General features: G+C 39.3%; 1 protein-coding gene across 18 annotated transcripts in view; it reads left to right on the forward strand.

The window, feature by feature from the left end:
• Window positions 1-23,636, forward strand: part of PARD3 (par-3 family cell polarity regulator) — a 447,799-nt gene that overhangs the window by 41,974 nt on the left and 382,189 nt on the right. For 16 of the 18 annotated variants that reach the window (XM_066991517.1, XM_066991514.1, XM_066991515.1 and 13 more), the window contains exon 2: window positions 7,165-7,266. In XM_066991517.1, the coding sequence (XP_066847618.1) occupies window positions 7,165-7,266 (102 nt within the window). Of the gene's footprint in view, window positions 1-45; window positions 91-7,164; window positions 7,267-16,568; window positions 17,720-23,636 lie in introns of those variants that run through there. The other 2 variants (XM_013195701.3, XM_048076587.2) reach the window with 2 other exon arrangements.

The following is a 23,636-nucleotide window of genomic DNA, read 5'->3' on the forward strand; positions in this document are numbered from 1 at the left end:
GATGACTCTTAAGGTCCCTTCCAGCCCAAGCCATTTTGTGATCCTGGGATTTGAAAGTTTATGCAAACTTCATTGTGGTTAACAGACAAAGTAAGTTCCCTGTTTTTAGCAGCACACTTTTGCTATTTAGAGCAAGAACCAGTAGTTCCTTGATGTTTTTTTGTATTCGGTAGTAATGCAACACAACTCAGTATATGGTAGTGCCCCATCGATTTACTGACTATTTCAATGAGTAGGCTTTTGGAGACGTTTAATTTCTCAAGTGGTCTAATAATTGGCTAATATTTCTTTGGCTATCAGACTTTTGTACTGAGGACTGAAGCTGATGGTGTAACGTGATAAATTTTTAAGTAAATCACTGTTATTGTTGAAAGTAGGCATGTAGGATGCATGCAAAAGCTAGCATTGCTTTTCCCTTCATAAACACCCTTTCCAACATTTCATTGTCTCAGGAAGAGTGATACTGGCCAGATGTTCTTATGTTATCTTGAATGGGTTGTTGCTAAGTTAAAGACCTTTTAGCGAGGCTGGAAAAGTATTGGTGAATGTGAAAATGGAACAAGATGCTTCAGTGATCAGACTTGCATGTTTTTCTTTTTCATGGCTGGTTCATATCTGCAATCAGTTATGTAACTCTTGGTTGAAGATATCATATGTATACCTATATGTAAAAAAAGATTAAACCCTCTTCTTAATGTATATGTAACCTTCCCAGCTGTAGCTCTCTCTTTCTTGGTTGTACAAAATACTAATAAATTTACTTTAGCGTGGTACCTAGTCCAAAGAGCAATTTTATGGGTGAGGGAAGAAAAAGCCCTGTTTTTCTTTCCTTCGTGGGGCACAGGGCAAGGTAGAGTAGACACGCTCCAAAACTGCGAGGCGGGGAGTGACTGCAGGGGGAGTGCCAGCAGAAAAGGCGGAGGTGACTGTCAGTGCAGCTCAGGGCCCGGTAACCTGAGAGTTGTAGGTATCAGTCTCTTTCTGATGGCATGCCGGAGTACTTTCATTAATGCTAAGTATTTTGCAGGCTTGTGCCCTTGCAGAGATGGTGAACATCCTTATGTTGAAAATCACGGCTATCTGCCCTGGTCCAGTGTCAGCATGCCTAAGAGAAAGCAGTTGTCTTTAAGCTGCTTTCCCCCCCGCCGTGTTGGTGCAGTGCGTTACACAGGTCTGTGTGTCTGAAATTCCAGTGGGTCTGTGATGGGGGCAAGACGCCACGCAAAGCCAGGTGTTTGCCCTCCTTACTGGGCTGTGGGGCTGTGCGACGTGACTGGAGCCCAGCGTCCGTGGCTTTTCCTTGGCACCTGACAGCTTGTTTTGACGGTTCCCTCCTGCAGTACAGAGCTAGACAGGGAAATGAATGAACTCGTTGGCAAATTTTCAGATGCATTAGTTTTTATTAACCATTATTTTCCTTTCAGCCTGTGTTAACACGCCCAAGTGCCATATGCTGCTGAACAGACAAGTCCAGTCCACACCCGAGCCGGGTTATTGTGTTAGTTTTGATCCGTGTGTAGTCTCTCGCCACAAAAGCTTTATCTGTTCTCAGAATACTCAAACAATGAAGATAGCCACACACGTTGTGATGTACTCTTAAACTCCAGATGATTTTAAGCAGAAGCTAGAAATGCATGCTTACTTTCCCTTTCTCTCTTCATTTACAAATGAGAAGTTGTATTGAAACTTTGGGAGCTGCTCCTGCAGCTCCACACTTTGTGGAGAGTCTCTTTTCCTTTGAGACTTGCGCTACAATATTTGGGCACAACTGTCTCGTTGAGTGTTTTTTAAAAATCCTCTGAGCATCTGTGTATTGAAAACGGTCTTAAAAGAAAAAGCTGTAAGTGATATCCAAATTTAAATCACTTCAGTTTTAGAAAGGTGGTCACAGAGGAGCTCAGGAAGCGCATGATGAGCTCGGCGTGGCAATGACAACCCACTTCCCAAGGTACTTTGCCATGCTAAGAAATATTCTTGCCGTTTCGGCCTTAGCAGATCAGAGAACGTAGGTGTGTGTGGTAAAAATCTGGTTTACCTGACTTCCAGATGTGTAACAAACTGTCGTGGCGAGTGCAACCGGCGTGCACCCGGCTGAAGGCTGAGGTCGGACGGTGGACGCCCGGGCTGTGCGGCCGCAGGTGGGGCGTGGAGGCAGGAGCTGGGAAGCACTCACTGCCCTGCTCCAGCACTGCTCTCTGCTGGAGGCCTCATGGGCAGGCATCAGACTGAACACAACAGCTTACCCCTGCTGCCCAGCCCCATCTGCATGATCCTAGCCACGCAGATGCAATATCCGTGGTGCTTTGGGACCCGCCTGGTGCGGCAGGTGAGGTGGAGTCACAGCAGCAGGCATCGTTTGGTGGCACATAGATGTGGAAACTCTGCACATCATAAGGCGGACGGGACATTTTAGGAGGCTGGCTTTCTGTTACATAAATGGCTTCTTCTGATGAAGTTTATGGTGTTCTCTTCTTGTACAATATGGAAAAAAAATTCCAAAGGACAAGCTTCTTTATTGTAACTTTTGATGTTAAACACTTTTATACATTCTTTGAAGGAGTACACTTGCACAAACCAAGACATATTTAGCAATAAAGGGGTAAGAAATCTTTCTGTGCCATTAGTAAGAACACATTGTAGTTTCCATTCCTGTTTCTAGGTATTGTTTTCCACATATGGTCCTTGTTTCCATTATGTGGGAACATGAAATTGTTAGCTGCAGAATATTGATTGATGCTACTTAAGTGAATGGTTTTCTCAGTTTTTCCTTTGTGCTTTTTACAAGTCATGTCATATGGAATAAACAGAATATGAGTGACTGCATTCATACTGGCTTTGCTAAGCTGTTTTTGCTTCCACTCTCAGTGTTAGTGTTCACTTAGCAAATATTTATCTTCCATTATAGAGGACTTCGGAGCAGAAAATGTGGTGCTCATGTGTTTAAATTATAAGTACCTTTATAATAGTCATCAAGTAGAATAGTTAAATGGGTGTACACAGGAAATAGGAGATCTGACTTGCTTAGACTTGAGCTGAGTGATGCAATATTTAAATGAAGATGTTATAAATCAGGTTTAGCATTACTTCTGTCCTCGTATTCAATGAAGTGAACTTGCTAGTTCTTCTGCATGCACTAGTGACAAAGACTTATATATAGTTTTTATGAAATAATTGTGCATTGCTAATTTACACATTGGTAGAGCAGTGTAGCTAATGAGTTTTCTATCAGTGTGTTTTGATACCCCTAAATGTATTGCAGAGTTGGACAGTGTAAGTACCCTTTGGAGCAATGACAAGCAAGAGTGAGAGAGATTATAAATACAGTTTTGTTTTGTTGAACAAAATGTGCAAACCTAATTGTAATTTAAAAAATCAAATTTTGAAGCTACAGGAAAATATCTGAGCCTGGGATGTTGCTTTCTTAAACCAGAACAATTCTGAAGCAGGTTTCTTGAAAATATTTGGGCTTTTTAAAATTATCATTTAACTTTTGTTTAGTATTTTTTCATCTTTGCAGAAATTGACTTCTCCACCTTCTAGACTTGAAGTCCTTTGCACTTTTTATATTTTGCAACGAGCAGCCATTTCCTTCTCAATGCTGTAAGCACCCCATTCCGTCTGCTGTGAGCAGGCAGCATTTCCAGGCGTTGTTGCTGGAGCAAGTCCTTCGTTTGTGAGCCCTCACCTGTGGGCTGTGCACTGCCACCAGGAGACGGCGATCGTGAAGGTCTTTGAGGTGTCTTGAAGGAAGATTTGGACCAATTTACCCCACAGATGAAGTTGTGTAAACTCCAGTAAACTGTTAATTGCCGATTTCCACATTATGAATCACTAACTGTTCTAAGCCAAAACAGTATTTTTTTTTTGACTGCTTCAGAAAATATTTGAAGACTGTGCCACTGCTATTGCATAGGAAATTATGAATGGCTGTGTGCTGGCTGCAAGGAGAAATGCAGTTGAGAAATGCAACTTGACGGAGCTGTGAATACGGGTACCCTTGTGAAGCCAATGCGCTTGAATTCAAGTCAGAGCTAAGTTTGGTTCACTTTCTTTTGCATTTAGCAAATAGAGCGTATAGGCTTATACAACATGTGTTTGTTGTAGGCAGAACACAGAGTAGGAATTTAATTTGAGCATTTACGCAGTTTAAATGTTTCCATCTTGTTTGTTTAGTTATTGCATAGAATTAATTGTTACAGTTTGGGGCCATCTTATTGCTATGGATTTTGTTAGTGCAGTGAAATGACGAGCTTTTTTTGGAGGTTAGTGGGGTTATGATATAACTAATCTCTACCAAATGTGACTCCCCACTAGACCTCTCTTCCTTCCCAAGCCTCCCCCACCAAATCCATGATTTATGGGAAAATGTTAATAGAGCAAAAGGGCCTCAAGAGCAGGGCTGCTCTGTGAAGTTTGGAAAAGGCTTTAATGAAATGTTTCATTGTTATTTCATATTTACTTACCAAATCCTGCCAGAGTGAGTTCTTGCCAAACTAGTTTTCTATATTTCTTGTCTGGTCTTGCTAACTTCTTGTTTTGTATCAAGGCCTCGTCAAACAGGAAGAGCGACCAGAATAGCTCAGGTTATGGCACAACAAATAGGTACTGCAGGAAAAAAGAAGGCTATCTGAAACGGCTTATGCAACACTGAGAAACTTCTAAAGGAACTAATTAGCAAAGTGATGCAGCGTATAGCAAAGCTATTTTTAATGCAGATTGAACACACCGAAATAGCACAACCGTGCATCAGAAGTGGGCGTTCCTGTTATTGATTCCTCATTCTGTAATCTTGAATGTTTCCTTATATTTGCCTTGGAGGTGAGAAATACTTGTGGTAGGAAGGAAAAAAAAAGCCTCCAAGAATACTGAAGCTTTGCTTTGGGTGCTCTTTGTTTTGATGGCTGTAGTCCAGTCACTGAGCCAGGATTGCAGTTCTCTGTTTCCAATGTTTCATTTTTCACCAAGAAGATTGAGTGATGCACACACAAATTGTAATGCGTGTGAAATGTGAGGGATCGGACTCCCTCTTAAACCCCAAAATAGTTTCTCCATTTCTATTTCTGCAGTGAAGCCCAGCTTATGATTCAGTTCTGACTGGGTTTTGAGCTGGAGCAATCAGCAGTGGAAACAAGAACCAAGTCCTTGAGGCTTCAGAGCTTGTCAGTTCTCTTGTGTCTTCAAAGCCTGGGTCTTCATAACTGTGCTTCAGTGTCTGCTTTAGGTACCAGAGACAGAGGAGTATTTCATAATGGGTTAGACGATGAAGAAAGGTGTCTTCCCTTGTAGCTTGGGAGCAGAATTTGCAAAGGCACGTCTTCGGTGGACTTTGCTTTAGAACTCGTTTGTTAAGGATCTTTGAAGTTCCTTAGCATCTTGAAGTTCCTCTGCATGCATGATAATGTGAATAATGTAGTGCTGCTTTAAATTATTTCTGAAATTTTACTTTGCAGAAATGGATGCTGAGTTATTTTCTATAATGCACTACAATGCTAATTGCAGCGTGGGGAAAGCCATACATTAGGAAAATCAGCTAGTTTTGTGACAAATACTTGCTTAGCAGAAATTTAAGGTAATGATCTTAATAACTACAGAAATTAGAGAAAACATCACTGATTTAATTTCTGAAATGAATAGCCTAATGGCTGTAAAATGTAATTCTGAAATCTGAGCATCTGATGGTGATAATTTACAGCAGGACTTAAGCTGGATATACTTAGATAGAAATGAAGCAACTTTCACGGTTATCAAATTTCTTCAAAATCATTGACCTACACATATCGCATGCAAAGTTGGTTTTCAAACTTTGGAAATCGTGTTCTAGGATATTACAAACAAAATGAATGTCACTTGATGTTCTTCCCTAAAGCATGTTGTCCAAAACTTCATGTCCTCTCGAGATTTAAAAATACAAATGGATTTAGAGGAATTCTGCTTGTCCCATTTTTTGTCCTGTTCTATCCTTTAAGAAATCAAGGTTATATAATAATAATAATAATAATAATAATAATAATAATAATAATAATAATAATTTCTTCCTTCTAGACACTGATACCAGAAAAGATGTTGATGCTAGTTCCTGTCTTTCTAGGAAGTCAGGCACACTTTGCAAGATGGTGCAAGTTGGAAGGTCCTCAAATTAGTCACTTTTTGCAGTCGTGTCTGTTCTGTGAAAGGCAGCAAAGCTCTGTTACTATTCCACCTGTAACAACAGCCCAGGGCATTGGCTTTGTGAAGGGAGAATGTTTGAGAAGCAAGAAAACATAATGCATCATGTTCAGGTGGTGTGTTTATAGTGCAACTTTTCCCTGTTGGAAAACAAACCCTTTAAGAAGAGCAGGTTGAGTACTAGGCTGCAGCCAGGAGATACAGCAATATGCAGCAGGCACTTTGTGGGTGCATCATCACTCTGTCAGTTCTGGCTTCCTTCTGTATCAGAATTAATAGCGAAGACTATAAAGCCAGTTTTGCCAGTTACTGGTAGACATATATATCTGTATGCAAACACACACATATATGTGTCATATACGCACATATATGTGTCTGTGTGTGTATGTATCTTTTCTGAATTAACATATGGAGTGTTCTTTGTCTAAGAATCAGATATGCCACCTACCAACTCTACCAAAACACAAAACACAAAACACAAAACACAAAACAGGTAGAAAGTTCTTTGATACCACTGCAATATTGGTTTCTACCCGTAAGATAAGCTGTTAAACCATTACGACTGTCACATAAAAAACCACACAAAATAAAGAAACACACATTACAGTTTTCTGGTACAGCTTTGTGCCTGTTGACCACTGTTTGAGACAGTTCATTTGAGGAGGATGTATTTAGCTTTTATATATATAACATGTATGTGTATATACATTTGGTAACATCGGGAACGTTTTTCTTCTCTGTCAGTGATGGCACTGAATCGTGCCTGTCCGATGAAAGGGGGAAGTGTATGTATATACGTACATGGATGATTAAAAAAAAACACCTTTGGCTTCATATTTCAATTCACATTTCTTTACAGGAATATGACCTAAATGGGTGTTTTTTAATGTTGATTGCAACGTTAACTATATGTGTGAATAACCTCTTTCCTTTTTAAAAAATATGTGTATATATATATATATGTGATGTTTTTCTTTTTTCTTTCTGCCTTTTATGCAGGATCCAAACTACTGGATACAAGTACATCGACTGGAGCATGGGGATGGTGGGATCCTAGATCTGGATGACATTCTTTGTGACGTAGCCGATGACAAAGACCGTGTAAGTACAAATAGCTATGAAAGAAGCCCGACGTGCACTGTACGTGGTTAGGACAGTATTCTGTGCTTCCAGCACATGGCTGGAGGTGGAGTCAAACAGTGCAAAGGTTTTAGTATTTTGATATAGCTTGCTTGACGGGTGTAGGAGTTTGTTACTATTATGATTTTCAAAAAAGCTCAGGAATTATTTTATTTAAATTGTGCTTTTTTTTTTTAAGTTCAAGTAAGAAAATGAGCTAAAATACTAAAAATAAAAATCTCAAAGGAGAACAATAATGCAAAAACAAAAAATTGAATATGCAAGTTAAGATTTTAGCTTCATGTTACTGGTTGAATATATGAAAAATGCATTTCAACTGTGGAGGGTTGATTGTTTTTGTAAATCAGTTTGGGTGGAATTGCTGGATACACAGATCTTGAGAAAATAACTATACGCTGTTTTTGTTGGGCATTGTGTGTGCTTTTTAAGTAGAGATTTAGATCACTATCATCTAGGAGGTTTTTCATTATTGGTTGGTTGATTGAGCTTACAGATACACGTGTCTTTAAATTACATGTTCAAAAAGGGTAAGGTAAGAAACACTGTGGCAAACAGTAAAGGCTTATGTAAATATGCCACTCTTCTCTGCAAAGTTACATATGTTTGCTGAAGGTCTTGAGAGTGCCTGAGCCTGATGCAGACTTCAGTCTGGAAATGCGCTTTAGGACCCTGCTCCCTTCACGGACAGGATCCGTAATTGCCTCTGTTGGAAGCAACAGGCACTCTGAATACTCCTTGAAAAGAGGCCAAATGATGACTCTTCAGTTAATTTTTCAGAAATAAATACTTTGCCTGCAGTCATTTCTTGTGACAAAACTTAATTGTCTTGGTTATTTCAACCAGGACTTTATAAATAAAAATTATGAGAGGAGTCTTGGGACATGAAGACTCCTCGCTGTCTGAAATATTGGGATTACTCAAGCTGTATAGAGTAACAGAGCTGAGTTTTCAGGAATTTCTTCAATAAAAATAGTGCCCATCTAAGATTTCATGAAAAGCTAATAAAAACCTCCAGCTAGTTATCTCATATTCAAGGCCTGAAGTTGTATGATTAGTTTAGCTTTTGCTTACGGGCCTCAAGGAGACTGGTGGAAGCTGTCACTAACTACATACATATATATATATACATATACACACACACGTAGAAGTATGACTTATGACTTGTTTGAATCATGCACTTCTTAGCTCCTCACGTGCTCCTCCCTTCAAAAGGAGAAGTTTAAATTCTGGTGACTTCAAGACCTCATTTGTTGGCTGCTACCTTAGCTTGCCGCCTTCAAGTGGGGTAATTCCTCCCAGTGAAACTCTGTGGGTGTTTATGTGTGCATGACTAATAGCTGAAAAACTCTTGACTGCAACTGAAACAAGCAGTGTCATTATTGCAATAGTGTTTTTGTGTACAGATGGACAAGATACCTAATAGCTAGTAGTATTTATTTCCGTGTTTGCCAAGCTTATTTCCTCTGATTTTGTGAATCTGGCATATCTCTACTGGTAGCATTTGTAAGTTAAATTTCTTTCCTTTTTTTTTTTTTTTTTTTTTTTAAGAGACCTTGTAGGATTGATTAGGAAGGTGCAATATAAACATGCACCGTGCTATATTGGTTTATATCCTTGAATTAATCATTCTCAGTTGACCTTCACATTTGATTCTCTTCAAGCATCTCAATCATTAGTCATTGTTTTTCAGTTTCCTATCTTACATTTTACAGCTGACCTTCCTGGTTCCCTGTAGTTTTGGATTGTTAGCATTGTGTTTTGTGCTTCCTCCATATCGAGTGTATCTGCTAGTTCTGTGTTAGCAGAACCTGATATAGGTCTCATTACTCCAAGGTTCTGAGTATAACTCCAATTAGTAATATTTTATATATATACCCACCCACTTCAGCTTGTCTTGTTTAAAAATAGATTGTCTAAACATTTCAATTATCTCTGAGGTCTGCATGTTTAGTTACGGTCAAAGTTAAACATAAGCCTATGCAATTTTTTTTAACTGGGACAAAAATATCCCGAATATTGCAAAACTGTAAACTTAGTACCTTAGTTTTCATTTCATTTTCACAAGGAAGATATTTACATTCTTGGTGACAAAGATGGTTGTGCTATTTACTGTCTGTCATGTGTACTTCTGAAAATCAGTTTGCTGTTATCGTGATTCTTTAGATGTAAGCATTGTTCCCACAGTGAAAAATATTACAACTTGTGTTTATTATATTGCTTCTATGCCACAGTTGTTGGTGCAATGTCATACAAGCGCAGTATAGAATGTGAAGCAGCTAAGGACCAGCTTGCCCTCTTGCTAAACTTTTCACTCTTTATAGTTAACTATATTAGTAAAACAGAACTCTAAGAAATGTGAGGAATATATTTACCCCTATTCCACTGTCTCCATGGAGAAAGTGTTCTATCCTATAACAAATACAAAGATCCTTAGAGACAGCAGCTGTTTTGAATGGAATAAGAGAAGTATCTTTGTGACAGTATCCTTTCCATTAACGTGCAGGCTGATAGGGTGACTTTATTTAGCTTTTTCTGTCCCTGTATTTTGGTATTCTTTTGTCACTTGGTAAAACAGAACAGAAGAGTAAGGGTTAACCAGTTGCTCTTTGGAATAATTTGCAAAGTTCAGTGTTGTTTACCCCTTAAAAAAAAAAAAAAGAGAGAAGAACACAAAACAAACTACATGGAAAAATTTGATTTTGCTAAGCTGTTTGTTCCTTTCTGAAACAGCTTTCCTTAAGCCTTTTAACATAGTTCATTGACAAAGTGCATAATGCCTTCTAAATTAGCTGGCATGCAGCTCCGACTTTCATACTACACAATGTCACTACACATAAAGTTGGCGATGAAGACTTGGTTAATGCAGTTATTTGCAGTAACAGTATTAAAGCAATTAAAGCAAAAGTTAATAAATGCTCACGTGGATAGTGTTTTCATGGAAATCATTTTTTTATGCTTGAAATTAAAAAAATTGTCTAGGTTTTGTTATGGAAGGTAGTTTCCAATGGAAATGCATCAGTATTCTCCCTCCCTCTCACCCTTCATGAATACAAGTAGGTAGTCTTTTTTTTTTTTGTTCTTTTTTTTCCTCACTGTTTGAGGAAGCTCCTTGAAATGCTTGGGCAGATGAATGATGAATGTCCAAGATCTCTGCACCAGTACAAAAGGAGAAACAATTCTCTTCAATTTGCTTTTAGTGAATGCATAGCCTATTTCAATTATTTTAAAAATACATGGTTCTTGTTGTCCACGCAGTGATTAGAACAATATGTTTAAGTTAGGTTAATAAACTTTTATTTGGATTTCTGTTACTTGTAGAAGTAGCCTTTCATTTGAAGGTTTTCAAAAAAACATATGTCAACTTGTCAGGTTTCCAGCTGGATGATAACATAATGGATGACTTCAGTTCTTACTAGGTAGACATTCTCAGCAGCAAAAAAAAAGTCCCCACCAACTAAACAAAACCCAACGACTATCCTTAGTGATGATTTTTCCTGGCAGATCAAAGCACATGGACACTTCAGTGATCCTCATACTTTGTGTATTACATGGAAGTACTTATTCAGGGGTCCCATAGACTCTTGTTTGTCTATGGAAAAAAATATTCAAGATATTGTTGTGTAATCTCCTATTTTAAAAGTGTGTGAGTGAATATTACTTACTCCCAATTGAATTCTCACTGAAAATGTCACTTGTATTTTGGACAATTAAAAAAAACAACAACGTGTAATTATATATAATTCTTTCTTTCATAGTAATGCTCAGGCTGTTACTCAGTGAAAATTTTACAGACTGCAATGTCTGTTCTCCGTGTAGCTACAGCGTTTCTGAGAAATTAGAGGCTTTCCTCCCCAAGAAAGCAATGAGGAGCTGCCATTAAGAGTTACTGGTTTTGGTAAGCAGCTGGACAAATAGAGCTTGTTCGAAACATTGCAGGGTATGAAGCTAAGGATAATTACTAATAAACTCATTTACCCTAATGTATGAGGTTTTTTTTTAGCTTGTGATTAGCAACCCTTAGCTGTAAAGGCATTTGCATCTTATGATTTCACTCATCACTGTCCTAATAAATTCAACACTCTAGTTCTCAAAAATAACCACTGTTAATTTGCTGTATTTTGGTGTATACTTGAGTTACAGTCTGAGTAATGTTCTCTAAACTGAAAAATGGGCTTTCTGTGCTGGATTTACCATTTTCAAATATTTGGTCAGGTCTGCACCCTGCATAATTCATATTTATGTCCACTTAGTGCAGACATACAAAATGGAGCAATATTGATTGGTAGTGTCTGAAGTGAACTTTGGTGCTTACCACGGTGTTTGTGTGCATGTTGGTCATATCTGGGTCAGCGTAAGATTAAGGTGATGTTGGTGCTTGGTGCTGGTGAGCCATACTTTGAAATTCCTAGAAGACATGGAAAAAAAACGTTGCTCTTTTGAGTGAAATACTGCCGGTGGAAATGGGATGAATATTCATTTAATATGAACATTCATTAATTAAATATTAACATTAATTTAATAGATCTGTGTCAAAACAAAGTTCATAAATGTTCATAATCTAGAGTTAGCTAATTTAAATAATTAAATTGCAGCTGAAATGCAGTGAGATCAATTGCAATTCATTTTCATCCTCTTTTTGGAGAAACCTACAAATGCTCTGTTAGGATTACTGTGAATTTAATACTTGGTTGTTTCTGTCCTGATAGGAGAAAGTCTGATGAGTTTCTTCACGCGGTATGAAGGCATTTTAGGAAAATTAGGCATATTATATTTTCCCAGCATAGTGGAAAGGAAATGAACTTTTGGTTTTTGTGTTAAACATACGGTCAATTCTAAATAATACTGTTGTTTTGTTTACTTCCTCTTGGAAAGCACTGTTGAGTTAGAGAGGCATGTGATACACAAAATGTGGCTTCGGAAAGGATGACTCTATTTGTTTGTAACAAATGTCGACTTGAAACCAACACAGAAATAACTCTATTTTGAGCAAATGCATTATGGTCCTAAGGTTAAAGGCCAGCTTGGGTCTGGACAGCTGTGACTGCAATATCTGCTGCTATTGATTTTTGGCCTGTCGCTCTTATTTTTTTGGAGAGTTATGCAAGGCTTCCAGTTTTATCATAAATTCTGGGTAGACCAGTGACAATGTGATGCTCATAGAAAGAATGGGATTCTGGTAACCCGGTGTCTGTTTATTCTCTGTGATGTTAAGGAGCTTTTGAACTTGATGAAAGTTGCACAGATAAACTTGCGTTATCTTTAGATTTCCATCAGCACATAATCAGAGTACTCAAAGTAGTGTTGTTTGTTCTAAATTTGGGTCTCTCTGCCTCATTTAAGCAAACTTACAGCTGCATTTACATTTGAATTTTCTTTGACTTGACAACTTAAGAATTTAACCTGAAGAGTGTAAACAGAGAAGAACATTTTTTGTTGTGCTTCTAAGGTTTGTGTGCCTTTGGCAGATTAAAGCCCTAGAACATCTAGATCCAGTGCAGCAAATCTGATAGCAGAACCTGAAAATGCCCCCAATACTATTCAAATATATACTTTGAATGCCATTCTCGTTCCCTTTTTCATCAAAACTGCCACAGAATTAATTTTTATCTACTGCTGTGTTTCTCTGCTGCAGTGTCCAGCTTCTCTCATTTTGTTCTGTGACTTCCTTCGCTGTATCCCAGGAAAGCAGAATGACCTTGAAACAATTTGTTGTTACTCATAAGTGACTTGGCAAAACACATTTTGAGCATAAGGCATTCTTTTCTTGTAACAGCTTAAAATAACTTCTTGTGCAGCTGAGCTTGGGAAAGTATTGATATTGGGAAAGAAACCTCTCATACAACAATTCCATGATTTTTTCTCTAATAAAATTTAAAAACTTTAGTTTAACAATGAACTCTTCATGTCATCTAGTATTGTGCAGCATGTTTTATTTTAAATACATTTTGACAGAATTGGCAATTTGTTTTTAACTGATGGATAAAAACAGAATGACTCTGTTTTAATGTCTCGGGTTTTCTAGCTTTAACACTATTGACTTGTTATTAGTGGGATGGCCAAAAGATTTTTAGGTTCATCTTGCTGATGGATTTAAACCAAGGGAAAATCAATGTCCTTTAGATAGCTGGTATTTAATGAACACATATTTGAAAATAACATACTCCAGACATAAACATTGTGTTCTCTCAAATAATTCAATTAAGATGCTTGTAGTATTTCTAATAAAATAAATTTTAACTTCACCATGTTTATGGATGAGACTAACTCCTACGGAACTGAGGAAATTCAGGGCATAATATACTAATACCAAAATGTGTGGATTTTCCAGTCACTAACAGATATTAGAGATAACTAAAGATTTTATCCCATCTGAGTTTTATATCCCTTTCAGTGCTGTCCTCCAAATTTACTCTCATTTAATCTCATTTACTTTTTCTAGCTCTGTAAAGACAGCATCTCTGTTCACGATCCATTGTTTATTTTGGGGATAAACTGCAATATGCAAATTCCCTTGCTGAATTACTGAAGTAGTTGTATCAATGCACTAACAACTCCCAGGTAAGAGAAGCATGAAACTGAGACAATTTTATTATTTGGAAGTTAGTTTCCATGGAGATCTGAAGAGCTGTGGGTAGGGCTGACTTCTGAAAATTAAATAATTTGGTGAAAACTGTTCTTTAAATAATAGTGGGTTCATGCATGAACGTGATATACTGGGGAAGACTACGGCAGTGTTGTGAAAGTTGTGCCTGACAAATCTGCTGGAATCCTGTGCAGAAAGAAACACCTCAGCAACAGCGACTTGTTAGTGTAATCAAATAACCCACAAACCTACCACAGGATGAAAAAGAGGGTCTTATGGACAAGTATGTGATGGAAAGTAGGACATCTGTGGCTGCGCGTATTTGCAGTTGCCCTGGAAGAAAGCAAAGAGGGGATTTGAATACGGGAGTGACACACTCCATTGCTGTGTGCGAACCCGAACGTTGGTAGTGAAACGCTGGCTGGGGAGTTGCAGAAGTGTCCCGTGCTACAGAGGGAGTACACAGTAGCGTGGTTCATGAAGTAAGATGTTGGCAAACGTGATGTGCTTTCAGTGAAAGCCTCCCTTAATTGAGTACACAAAATAATGAGTTCTGAGCTAGCTATTATATTTGGGAAAATGTTCTTGGTTTTGTAATAGATCTCTGGAACCATGGCTTACGCTGCAAGGTATGGCTCTGTGAGATGTTAACAGGAGAAAATAAGGCTCCCAGCAGCTTGCCCTTGTGCTTGCCTCTCTCCCACGTTGTTGTCCTCTCCTGCCACTTACCTCGTGCAGGCTCTGGCACTCTTGACCCTGTCTCTCAGCCACTTAATTCACCAGAACGCCAGAGGACTCACCCTTACAAAAATAACTGAATGCTTTTCTGCTGTTCCACCGAAGGACCTGGCAAGGTGGTGGAGAAAGGGAGAGGACGTCGCTGCTGGGAGCAGTTGAGGTGTGAAAGAAGAAGATGGAGGGCGGGAATGTGAGCAGGAGGAAGAGCAGGGTGAGACCTTCCCTGTCAGTGCAGGGAGGCTTCTGGTGGCCGTGGAGCCACCGGGGGGTCCCTGCGGTGGAGCAAGGACAGGGAAGGGGAGAGGCAGGCACCTGGTGCTCTACGTGATGGTGGTGGGACTTCAGGCTGCCTCCAGCCACCAACCACCCAACAACCAAAAGGGGTTTTGTACACATAGCTAAAGCACAGAAGAGGTGCCAACGCTGATTCCAGGTGTAGATTAACGGTTTCTTCAGCAGCAGTGCCTAAATGGACCAGGACTCTCAGCCTTGCACAGAGGATGAAAGTGGCAAACTGTAGATGACTGTAAAATCACCAGTGAGGTTGAGGAATTCTTCTTTGCCTTTTCAGTGCAAGATCCTAAAAGAGCGTAGGCTTAAATTAAATCTAAGGAAGAAATTCTTCACTCGGAGAGTGGTGAGGCACTGGCAAGGTTGCCCAGAGAAGCTGTGGATGCCCCATCCCTGGAGGTGTTCAAGGCCAGGCGGGATCGGGCTTTGAGCAACCTGGTCTGGTGGGAGGTGTCCCTGCCCATGGCAGGAGGGTGGAATTAGATGGGCTTTAAGGTCCCTTCCAACCAGAGCCACTCCATAATTCTCTGGTTCTATGATCTGGGGGCATCAGATGAAGCTAAAGTTTTCATTAGTAAAGCAAATGAAAGGAGATACAGTTCTTGGATAAAATACTGCCTGTTGTTTTCAAATAAACACGATTAGCCTGACTCATAGGAGTAGCTACTTGTGAAAGGCTTTCAGACGTTCCTTGACCTTAATTTTTATGGTGTATCAGAGTATATGTGGTTTTTGGCAGATGGTGCAGATGCTTAAAGAAGTTTTGAAGGGCTGTAATTGTTTTTGAGATGTCATGGTTTAAAAGTACACATTATGCTGGCTTAACTGATTATGTTTTACTCTTCAGAAAGATGATGCTGGTAAATCATGGGAAATGTTAATTTAAATATTTAAATTGTTTGTAAGTAGGAATCTCTTTAAACTCTAGTGAAAACCTCAGTGTGTGGAAATGATGATGGTCTCACAGTATTTAATGCTGGTAGCGTGGAAGGTCGATTTGTGGCTATGGATGATGGCTGCTACAGTATTATAAACTCATCATAATTAAGAGACACTGTACAAAAACTATTTAATAATTGATTTTTTCTTTCTATATCTTGTAATAATTATAAGATTCACTAACTAGATGGAGTTGTAGATAATATGAACAAGTGTTTTATAATTCTTCACAGTATAAATCTCACAGTGAATCTAGAATTAGGTCATTATGGCTAATAAATGCATGATATTCTGATATCTTTTCATTAATTTTAGCAAAATCACTTTGTCCTAGAGGTGTGTTATTCATCCCACAACAAAAGAAAAACCTGCAGTTAAGGTTTGTTGTGGGAATTCATTATCTTCTTACTCACTGATATCATCAGGTCTTAAAAGAAACACTTCACAGCAATAGCTTCACAGATATTTCCTAATAGAGATGGTGAGACTCGCACACCAGAGGACTGACCCATATTAAAGCTTAATTATAGTAATGGATAATCCTGCAAGTATAAATTATTCACGGTTGCTTTGTACGTGAAGTAGTGTCATGAATAAATTAAGGAAAAGTTTCTGGAGAAGACCCTGAACAGGGGCATAAGTTTGTCAAAAGAAAGTTTTCCTTTTTGTCTTTTAACCCAGATTTGAATCTGATGCTGTTAGATTTGCAAGCACATTCCCATCAGTGCAACTTTGCGCTTTGGAGATGTTTTTTGTTTAATCAAAACCAATAGCAGGGAGTCTTGGGCTTCTACACCCTCGTAGTGTTCCTTGACTAATCTGTTATGCAAGGGAAACATTCCTACCTAAACACAGGCCTGGTACAAAAGCTGCAATCTCAGCTGTCTGATAAGATTCCCACACTGTCACTAGGCTGAGAATTCATTTACGTTGCCCCCTTATCCATCAGTACTAATAGGTCTTAAATGAGTGCTGTAACTTCATAGTTACTTGCCAGAAAGGACAGTAGGATTCATACATAGGCTTGGACGTCATTTTCTAGAAGGCTTAGTAGCTAAGTACCTCCTAAGTAATGTGTAGCGTGAATAGCCTTTCTGACAAAGGGATGACTTGAATCAGGTTAAAACGGGGTCTCTAATGAATGGGGCAGCTATCTCATGCGAAAGGTTCCTTCAGCAAGTGCTTTGGGTCCAAGAATAAGAAAGTAATGCTGTTTTTTTGGGGGAACTTTTCAGCAGCCTGACTTTTCAGATACCTTGTTAGTAGTAGCCTAGAAAGGAAGGAGTTAAGAAGATGCTTTGAACCCAAAGTCTTCTGCTTCATCCCCACACCCTGTTGGTGTACTTCCACACCCTCCTGGTGTGTAGGGAACTACCTTCCGTTCACCTTTAGCGTGCTCAGCAGGATAGTCACTACATTTTTCAGATTAGCATCACTGCTGAAGCCTGTTTGAGTTTATACAGCAAGAAGGAGTTCTGCCTGCTCTTCAGTGACACGCAGCATTGCAGGACCATCGCCTTTTTTCCATCTGTACATCCTGCTGGAAAAACAGATTGTTCTTAGGTGGGCTCGACTCCTTGGAGGTTGCTTCGCTTCCTACAGGACTGAAGACTGCTCGCTGTAAGCTCGGTTGGAAGCTTGATGGTACTGAAGCATTGTTTTCTTGGGACACTGTTTGCTTGAAGATCCCACATTTTGGTGGATGAAATGGCAGACACACCTAAGAGGAAAATTACAAAGAAGTCGTCGTCTTTTTCATACGATCGTCGGAGAGATTCAGTGAAGGTTAGGAGACAGTCCAAGTCTCTTAGCTTTAAGTCAGCTACATTGGATGCTCAGAAAAGACAGGCAAAGAAAAAGCAGGTTTGTGTTTGTCTGTTTCTTAAAAAAATATCTTTACTTTCAAAATTCATATAAAGATTGTAAAACTTGCTTTGGTAACGTGAAGCGGAAAGCAGTCTCTGCTGATTTGCAACCTGTGTGTGAGTACGTATGTGTACATATACAAGCTTGTGGGCAGGTAAAGCTGGGGTGGCTTCTTTTTTCTCTCTAACATTTCTTGTGAGCTAGTGAAAACTTGTGGTGCGAATTGGATTGCAAGAAAAGCCTCCGACTTCTTTGCTTTTGAGATTTCTGTTTTGTTGTGGGGAGCTGCCTCTGTAGCGTAACACGCACCCCGTGAGCTTTTGGTAGCGTTTTGTCTGTTGTGCTGACAAACGCGGTGGGTACTGAACCTTCTGAAATTATTATTCCAGTTACAAACAATGTTTCACTGCTCTTCATTATTATTGTTCCTTTTTTTTTTTTTTTTTTTTTTTTTTTTTTTTTAAATGTTGAAACGTACCAGACTGAGAGCTTTAGGGAGTGAAATATTTTACTTATTCCAGAACAGGTAGTGCCAGTCAGCGGCAGCACCTGTTCTGGTGGGACCAGTTCCTAGGGTTAGAGGGCAGCTTAATGCCTCGGCGTTATTGCACTTCAATAGTAAAAGACTCATACGCAGGTCTTTATCTTTTATAGTTGGAATATAATTAAATGAAATTTCTCCAAAGAGCAAACGTACTGTGCGCTGGAGCAAATGGAATAAAAACAAGTGAGTCAGTTCATGAAATGTCTTTGTGTACTGATCTACGATTTAATCTAATATGGAAGGAGCTCAGGCTCACGGACTCCACAGCGCTCTGGCTCTGAATTTGTGTGTGCAGGGTGCCTTTTTGAAAGGCCTGAAGTAACTTTTAAGGGAATTTCTAATTAGCTGTAGAACATACAAGTTTTTAATACTTTGCAAATAATGCTTCCACAAATGCTTTAAATAAACTGGATTGTCATTAAGCAGTATTAGTGAATTTCTCATACGCAAGTAATTTTCAGGACCTGACCACTACACCTGCTCCTAAATTTTGATGACAGTGTACCCAGTCAGATTTAAGAGCGTGAAAGTTATAGTGCCCTGAGTAAGCTTAAAAACATAATGGATTTAATGTATTTGGGTTCCTACGTGTTTTATTACTATTTCTGTTGTTACTGAATGCTTAGTATGTCTACTTAAATCGCAAAAACTGACTATTGGAGTATTAGGATATCCAAGCTTTAGTGTGGTTCTTTAATGTTAATTAGAGTCATAGGTGAAGCCCCTTTGTCTGAACAAAAGTTTTAAAATGAGGGAATATTTGAAGAAATTAGGAACACCTTCAAAAGGACACCAAGCTTGAATTTTGTTTTGCTTTATTATCAGATGTCATTTGAGAAGTTAAATCACAATTCTAACTTGTACAGAGGTATGTGAGCATTCCAGTTCATTGGATCCTTTCAGGAAATAGAAAGACTACTCAGATTAATTTGACAATTTTGTTTGTAAGTGCAAATCAGTGAGTACCCCTGTATTCTAATTTTCCCAGACCTTAAGGTTTCTGCAGCCTCTCATCTTTTGGATAACTGCCATGGTTACTGTGTGACCTCTAGTGGTTAATGAAAAATATGCTCAATTACTGAATTCAAACTGATGCTTGAAAAAGTCCCTAAAATGTTTACTTGTTGGCTTAATCACTTGATCCTCCAAATTCTCTTATTATTATTGAAAAGAAAATAATATAATTTGCTTTAAGTTTATCTTTTATGGTGCCACTTCCAGAAAAAAATGTTTTGCTAAAATCGTTACACACATGGGTGTGTGTCTGAAGAACAGCACTGATAGATGGGGAATTTTAAGAGTAGTATTAAAAACCTTTTACTACCTTGGCTTGGTGAATGTATGCTAGAGGATGAAATTACTGAAATGAAGTACCCTCCGTGAAGCCTTGTTTTGGTCAACTTCTGTAGCTGCAAAAGGGCTTTTCTGCCTCAAGAATGAATTTTTTTCCCCTCTAAATGCTCCAATTAACTCTAAAAATTGTTGCTTTTTCCTACAAGCTTGGTCTTGTTTCAATCTTTAGATCACTGTAATTGAGACCAAACCATCTTCTCCTCCTCCCTGCTCTGTCCCTTCTTGCAATGGCAGCTATTGATGGGTGCATTGGAAATGCTATTGAACCCAAAACATGACTGCTTTTGTTATTGTCAAACTTTCAAAATAGTGAAGAAAGTTATAGGTTTGAATTTATTGGAATCTGATCAGTGTTAACTAACTCCATTCAGTACAGCGTAACTTCAGTGAGTGGGCTGGCTTCTTCATGGCCTGAGCTGTAGAGCGAGCAGTAGGTCAATTATTGCAATAGGAGAAATAGTTCTTAGAAGTGCCTTTTTTGTTGCTTTAGTCTCTCTCTCTCTCTCTCTCTCTTTTTTTTTTTTTAAACATTCTTTTAATGTGTGTTTGGCACCTGTGAATATTTAAAGCTTTGCTTTTCTCTGCTGTTTTGGGACTCAATAGTAGACTTGCTGCTGACAATGTAAGAGGCCTTCTAGGAGTCATTTCTTGGAGGAACAAGATTGCCTCTGTTTATGGAGACAGGCAAGCTAAAATTAGTTTTCTCAACATTTTGGAGGAGTGTTATCAATCCCAGTCCATTAAAATCATAACACTCTGCAAAATCATTTTGTGGTGGTAAAAATTCAATTTTGATCTTTTTTTCATAACACATTAAGACTCTTATATCACTAATGAAATATTAATAAGAATCTGAGTACATTTTAAAAAGGCATTTGTCACAGTTTCTGTATCACAACGATATGGCTATGTTTAAAGCAAATTGCTGCACTGTTGCTTTTTTTTTTTTAGTTAGTTTATTTATAATAAATTGAAAACCATAAATTTTTAAAAACCAACAATTTTAAATACCTCATATAATATAAAAGGGAACCAACCTCATCCTAGAGAATCATCCCATCAAGTTATTTGTTAATACTCTTTAATGATTTTTCTCTCCATTCCTAATACCTGAAGACTTTGATGCAAATCTCAGGAATGAAGCCATTTTTAATTGTTCACATTTTTCATTTTCTGTTCAAACTAGCACGGTTAATTTGCAGTGAAAATCTTTTCATGGCCCTTTTCAGTGCGGTTTATGGCAGGCACCCTCTCTACTCTACCCCCTACTCTTTCAACCAGGAGGGCATCTCTGTGCCTTCCTGGCTTACGGGATTTCTGTGTGTGGTTCTTGCTTACTTGCTTTCCAATATTGCTGGCGGATTCTGTTATTTTGGTGGAAAAAAAAAAATGAAACAAGGCTTATCAGTTCTAAAATAGAAAATATGATGCTAATTACTTTCACTGTCTGCTGATACTGTCATATTAGTTGATCTAAATGTAAAACCACACAGCACAATTATGCTGGAGGTGACTTCTCAGCCACATGAGTATTATGCAATGTAATCTATGAAATGAATGACAGTTTTAGGAGAAAAAATTGCCTATTTTTACATTTTGAATGAAGAACAAATTCAGTTATGTGAAGTAAAACCCATACATAAGTTTTAAGGAAATTGAAGATTGAGATCTTTATGTACAAGATACCGTATAAAAGAGATGCAGTGCAATTTTCAACTGTTTTGTGAGAACCTCTGAAGTCCTATTTCTCTCTGACATCACCAGCTGTCTGATAACCATGACGTGGGCTGGGATCTCAGTTGATTAATTATGATCTGAGGCTCTTTTCCTGATAACTACTTATGTTTTGGATTCCAGCTGTGGAACTTGGTTGGGTTTATAAGCTGTGGTAGAATACAGAGAACATGCATAGTACTGCAGATTAGTTTTTTTTTCCATATAGTCCTATTTTTCCTATGGAGTTCTGTGGAATTGAGCTGAATAGCTTTTTTTTTTTTTTTTTCTTTTCTTTTAAACTGTATAATCCTGGAACCGTGTGGGATGTGCCATCCGGTATCCCAGTTGCAGAACAATACATACAAAGAGGGTGTTGTTAGAAAATCTCCAGATCCTTGTGTTTAAATATGACTCAGTGAATAGGAGTGTTCCAGATTCCATATTATGAGCATCTCAGTAGGCTATGGCCTGTGGATTACACTCTGCTGTCTTATTAGAAGGAAACGCTGTGTGGAAAAAAGGCATTGGGAAGGCTGAGAATGTGAGGGAAGGGGGCCATGGATACAAAGTGAGCATTTATCATGTTGAACTCTGTTGTAGGGAATGTTTATAATATGACTATATATATATATATATAGCATAGTGCCAGGTGCAGCGTTTCTGGGGTGTGACAAGGCTGGTGAGTACATCCCATAAAGCCAACACCAGCAACTCAAATTATTTGTAATTAGGGGTGGGGGACATCTCTATCCCTCATCTCTAATAATTAATTGTCAGACATTATTTCTGAAAGCGATAATCTGTGATCACTTTTCTTCTACTGCTTTACTTACTATTTTTTTTTGCAAGAGCTTGTTTTGAAGTCCCTTGGGAATCTTAAATGTCCTCTCCAGGGAGCAGGAAGTCAGCTTCAAGTGTGAGCTCTCAGGATTTGTTGTGAAAATCTGATCCTGTTTCTTTTCAGATAAAACCAGACAAGCACGTAAAAGAGAAAAAAAAAAAAGTGTGCAACAGAGCAGCAGGAGATAACAGCATGTTGGTTCCTCTGGCAGTTTGGTAGAGGAAGCGTAGACCATCAAAACTTGGTCGCTCTGGAACATGGCCAGATCTGAACCGTGGTGGTTAGCTGTTGTTATTAAATGTGTGATTGCAGCAAGGCATGGTGTGTTGTAGCCGGCTGAGCAGGCCCGTGAAATGCAGAGGAAAATCAGAGCAAAGAGGATTGGCAGTGAGAGGCTTGGCGATCTCTAGCCTTGAGTTCTTGCATTCTTTCTCTTACCGAGGCTTGTTTGTGGAGATTGTGGTAAATGCCTGCATCAGAATACTTCCTGGGATAAGGAAAAAGATACATATGTAGAGCATAAATCACCGTGCCTTGGCCGCGCTCATGCCCTCCACTGTGCTGGCTTCCAGTGCTCAGAGGAAGATATGTCCACCGTTAGGCACAGCAAATTCCCTCCCTTGACGGCATGTCCTGGTAGTTGATATGGCTTCACGTACGATCGTACTAGCTCAGAAAATAGTTTGTTATAGTGTTGAAATAATGGCGTATTGCCAGGAGCTTTTCAGATGTAATTGGTGATTTCCTTGATGCAAGCCAACTATTAGGTTTTATTTTGACAATTTTACAAGTTCACCTGCTCTGCACCGAGCTACTAGTTTTCATTGTCTCTGAATAACTGTAGTTATAACTCATTTATGAGTTAGTTTGATTAACCACAGCTTTGGTTCCTAAAGGTGTGGCTTCGTGATGGATTTCAACACATCCAAGGCTGTGGTGTTGCGCAGGGGTGCTGTTGCCCTTGTCAGGCCTTGGCTTTCCACCTTTCCCTGGCGCTGGCAGCAGGAATTGTCCGTTGTGAAAACACCCTGCCAGGAGAAAGGACGGTGGTGGTGGGAAGTACAGGGGATCTGTTGCTGGTTGCATGAGGAGGAGAGAGGGGCAGAAGGGGCAGAGACACAGCTCTCTGATGCAAGGAGCGGTCTGGAGGCTGGGAGTTCATCGCAAGCCTGGTTCCTCAGCAAGGCTGGGGCACCATGTTGGCTGCTCCGGCCCCTGCCAGCCGAGGGAGCAGAGCAGCGGCTCAGGGCTCTGGTCTGGCAATGCAGGGGGGCACCACATGTGGGGCAGGACAGGAGCACTGAGGAGAGCAGAGGTCCTTGGGATGGGAGCGCTGTGGAGGGCAGGCCCTCAGGAAGGCAGCGCTGAGGAGGGCAGGGCCTCGGGCTGTCAGCCCACAGCGGGCGGCGGTGACTCAGAGAGGGCTGGGTGAAGGGTGGCCAAAGGGAGCGTGCTGAGCT

Source organism: Anser cygnoides, chromosome 2 (genome assembly GCF_040182565.1).
Source record: "Anser cygnoides isolate HZ-2024a breed goose chromosome 2, Taihu_goose_T2T_genome, whole genome shotgun sequence".
Lineage (NCBI taxonomy): Eukaryota > Metazoa > Chordata > Aves > Anseriformes > Anatidae > Anser > Anser cygnoides.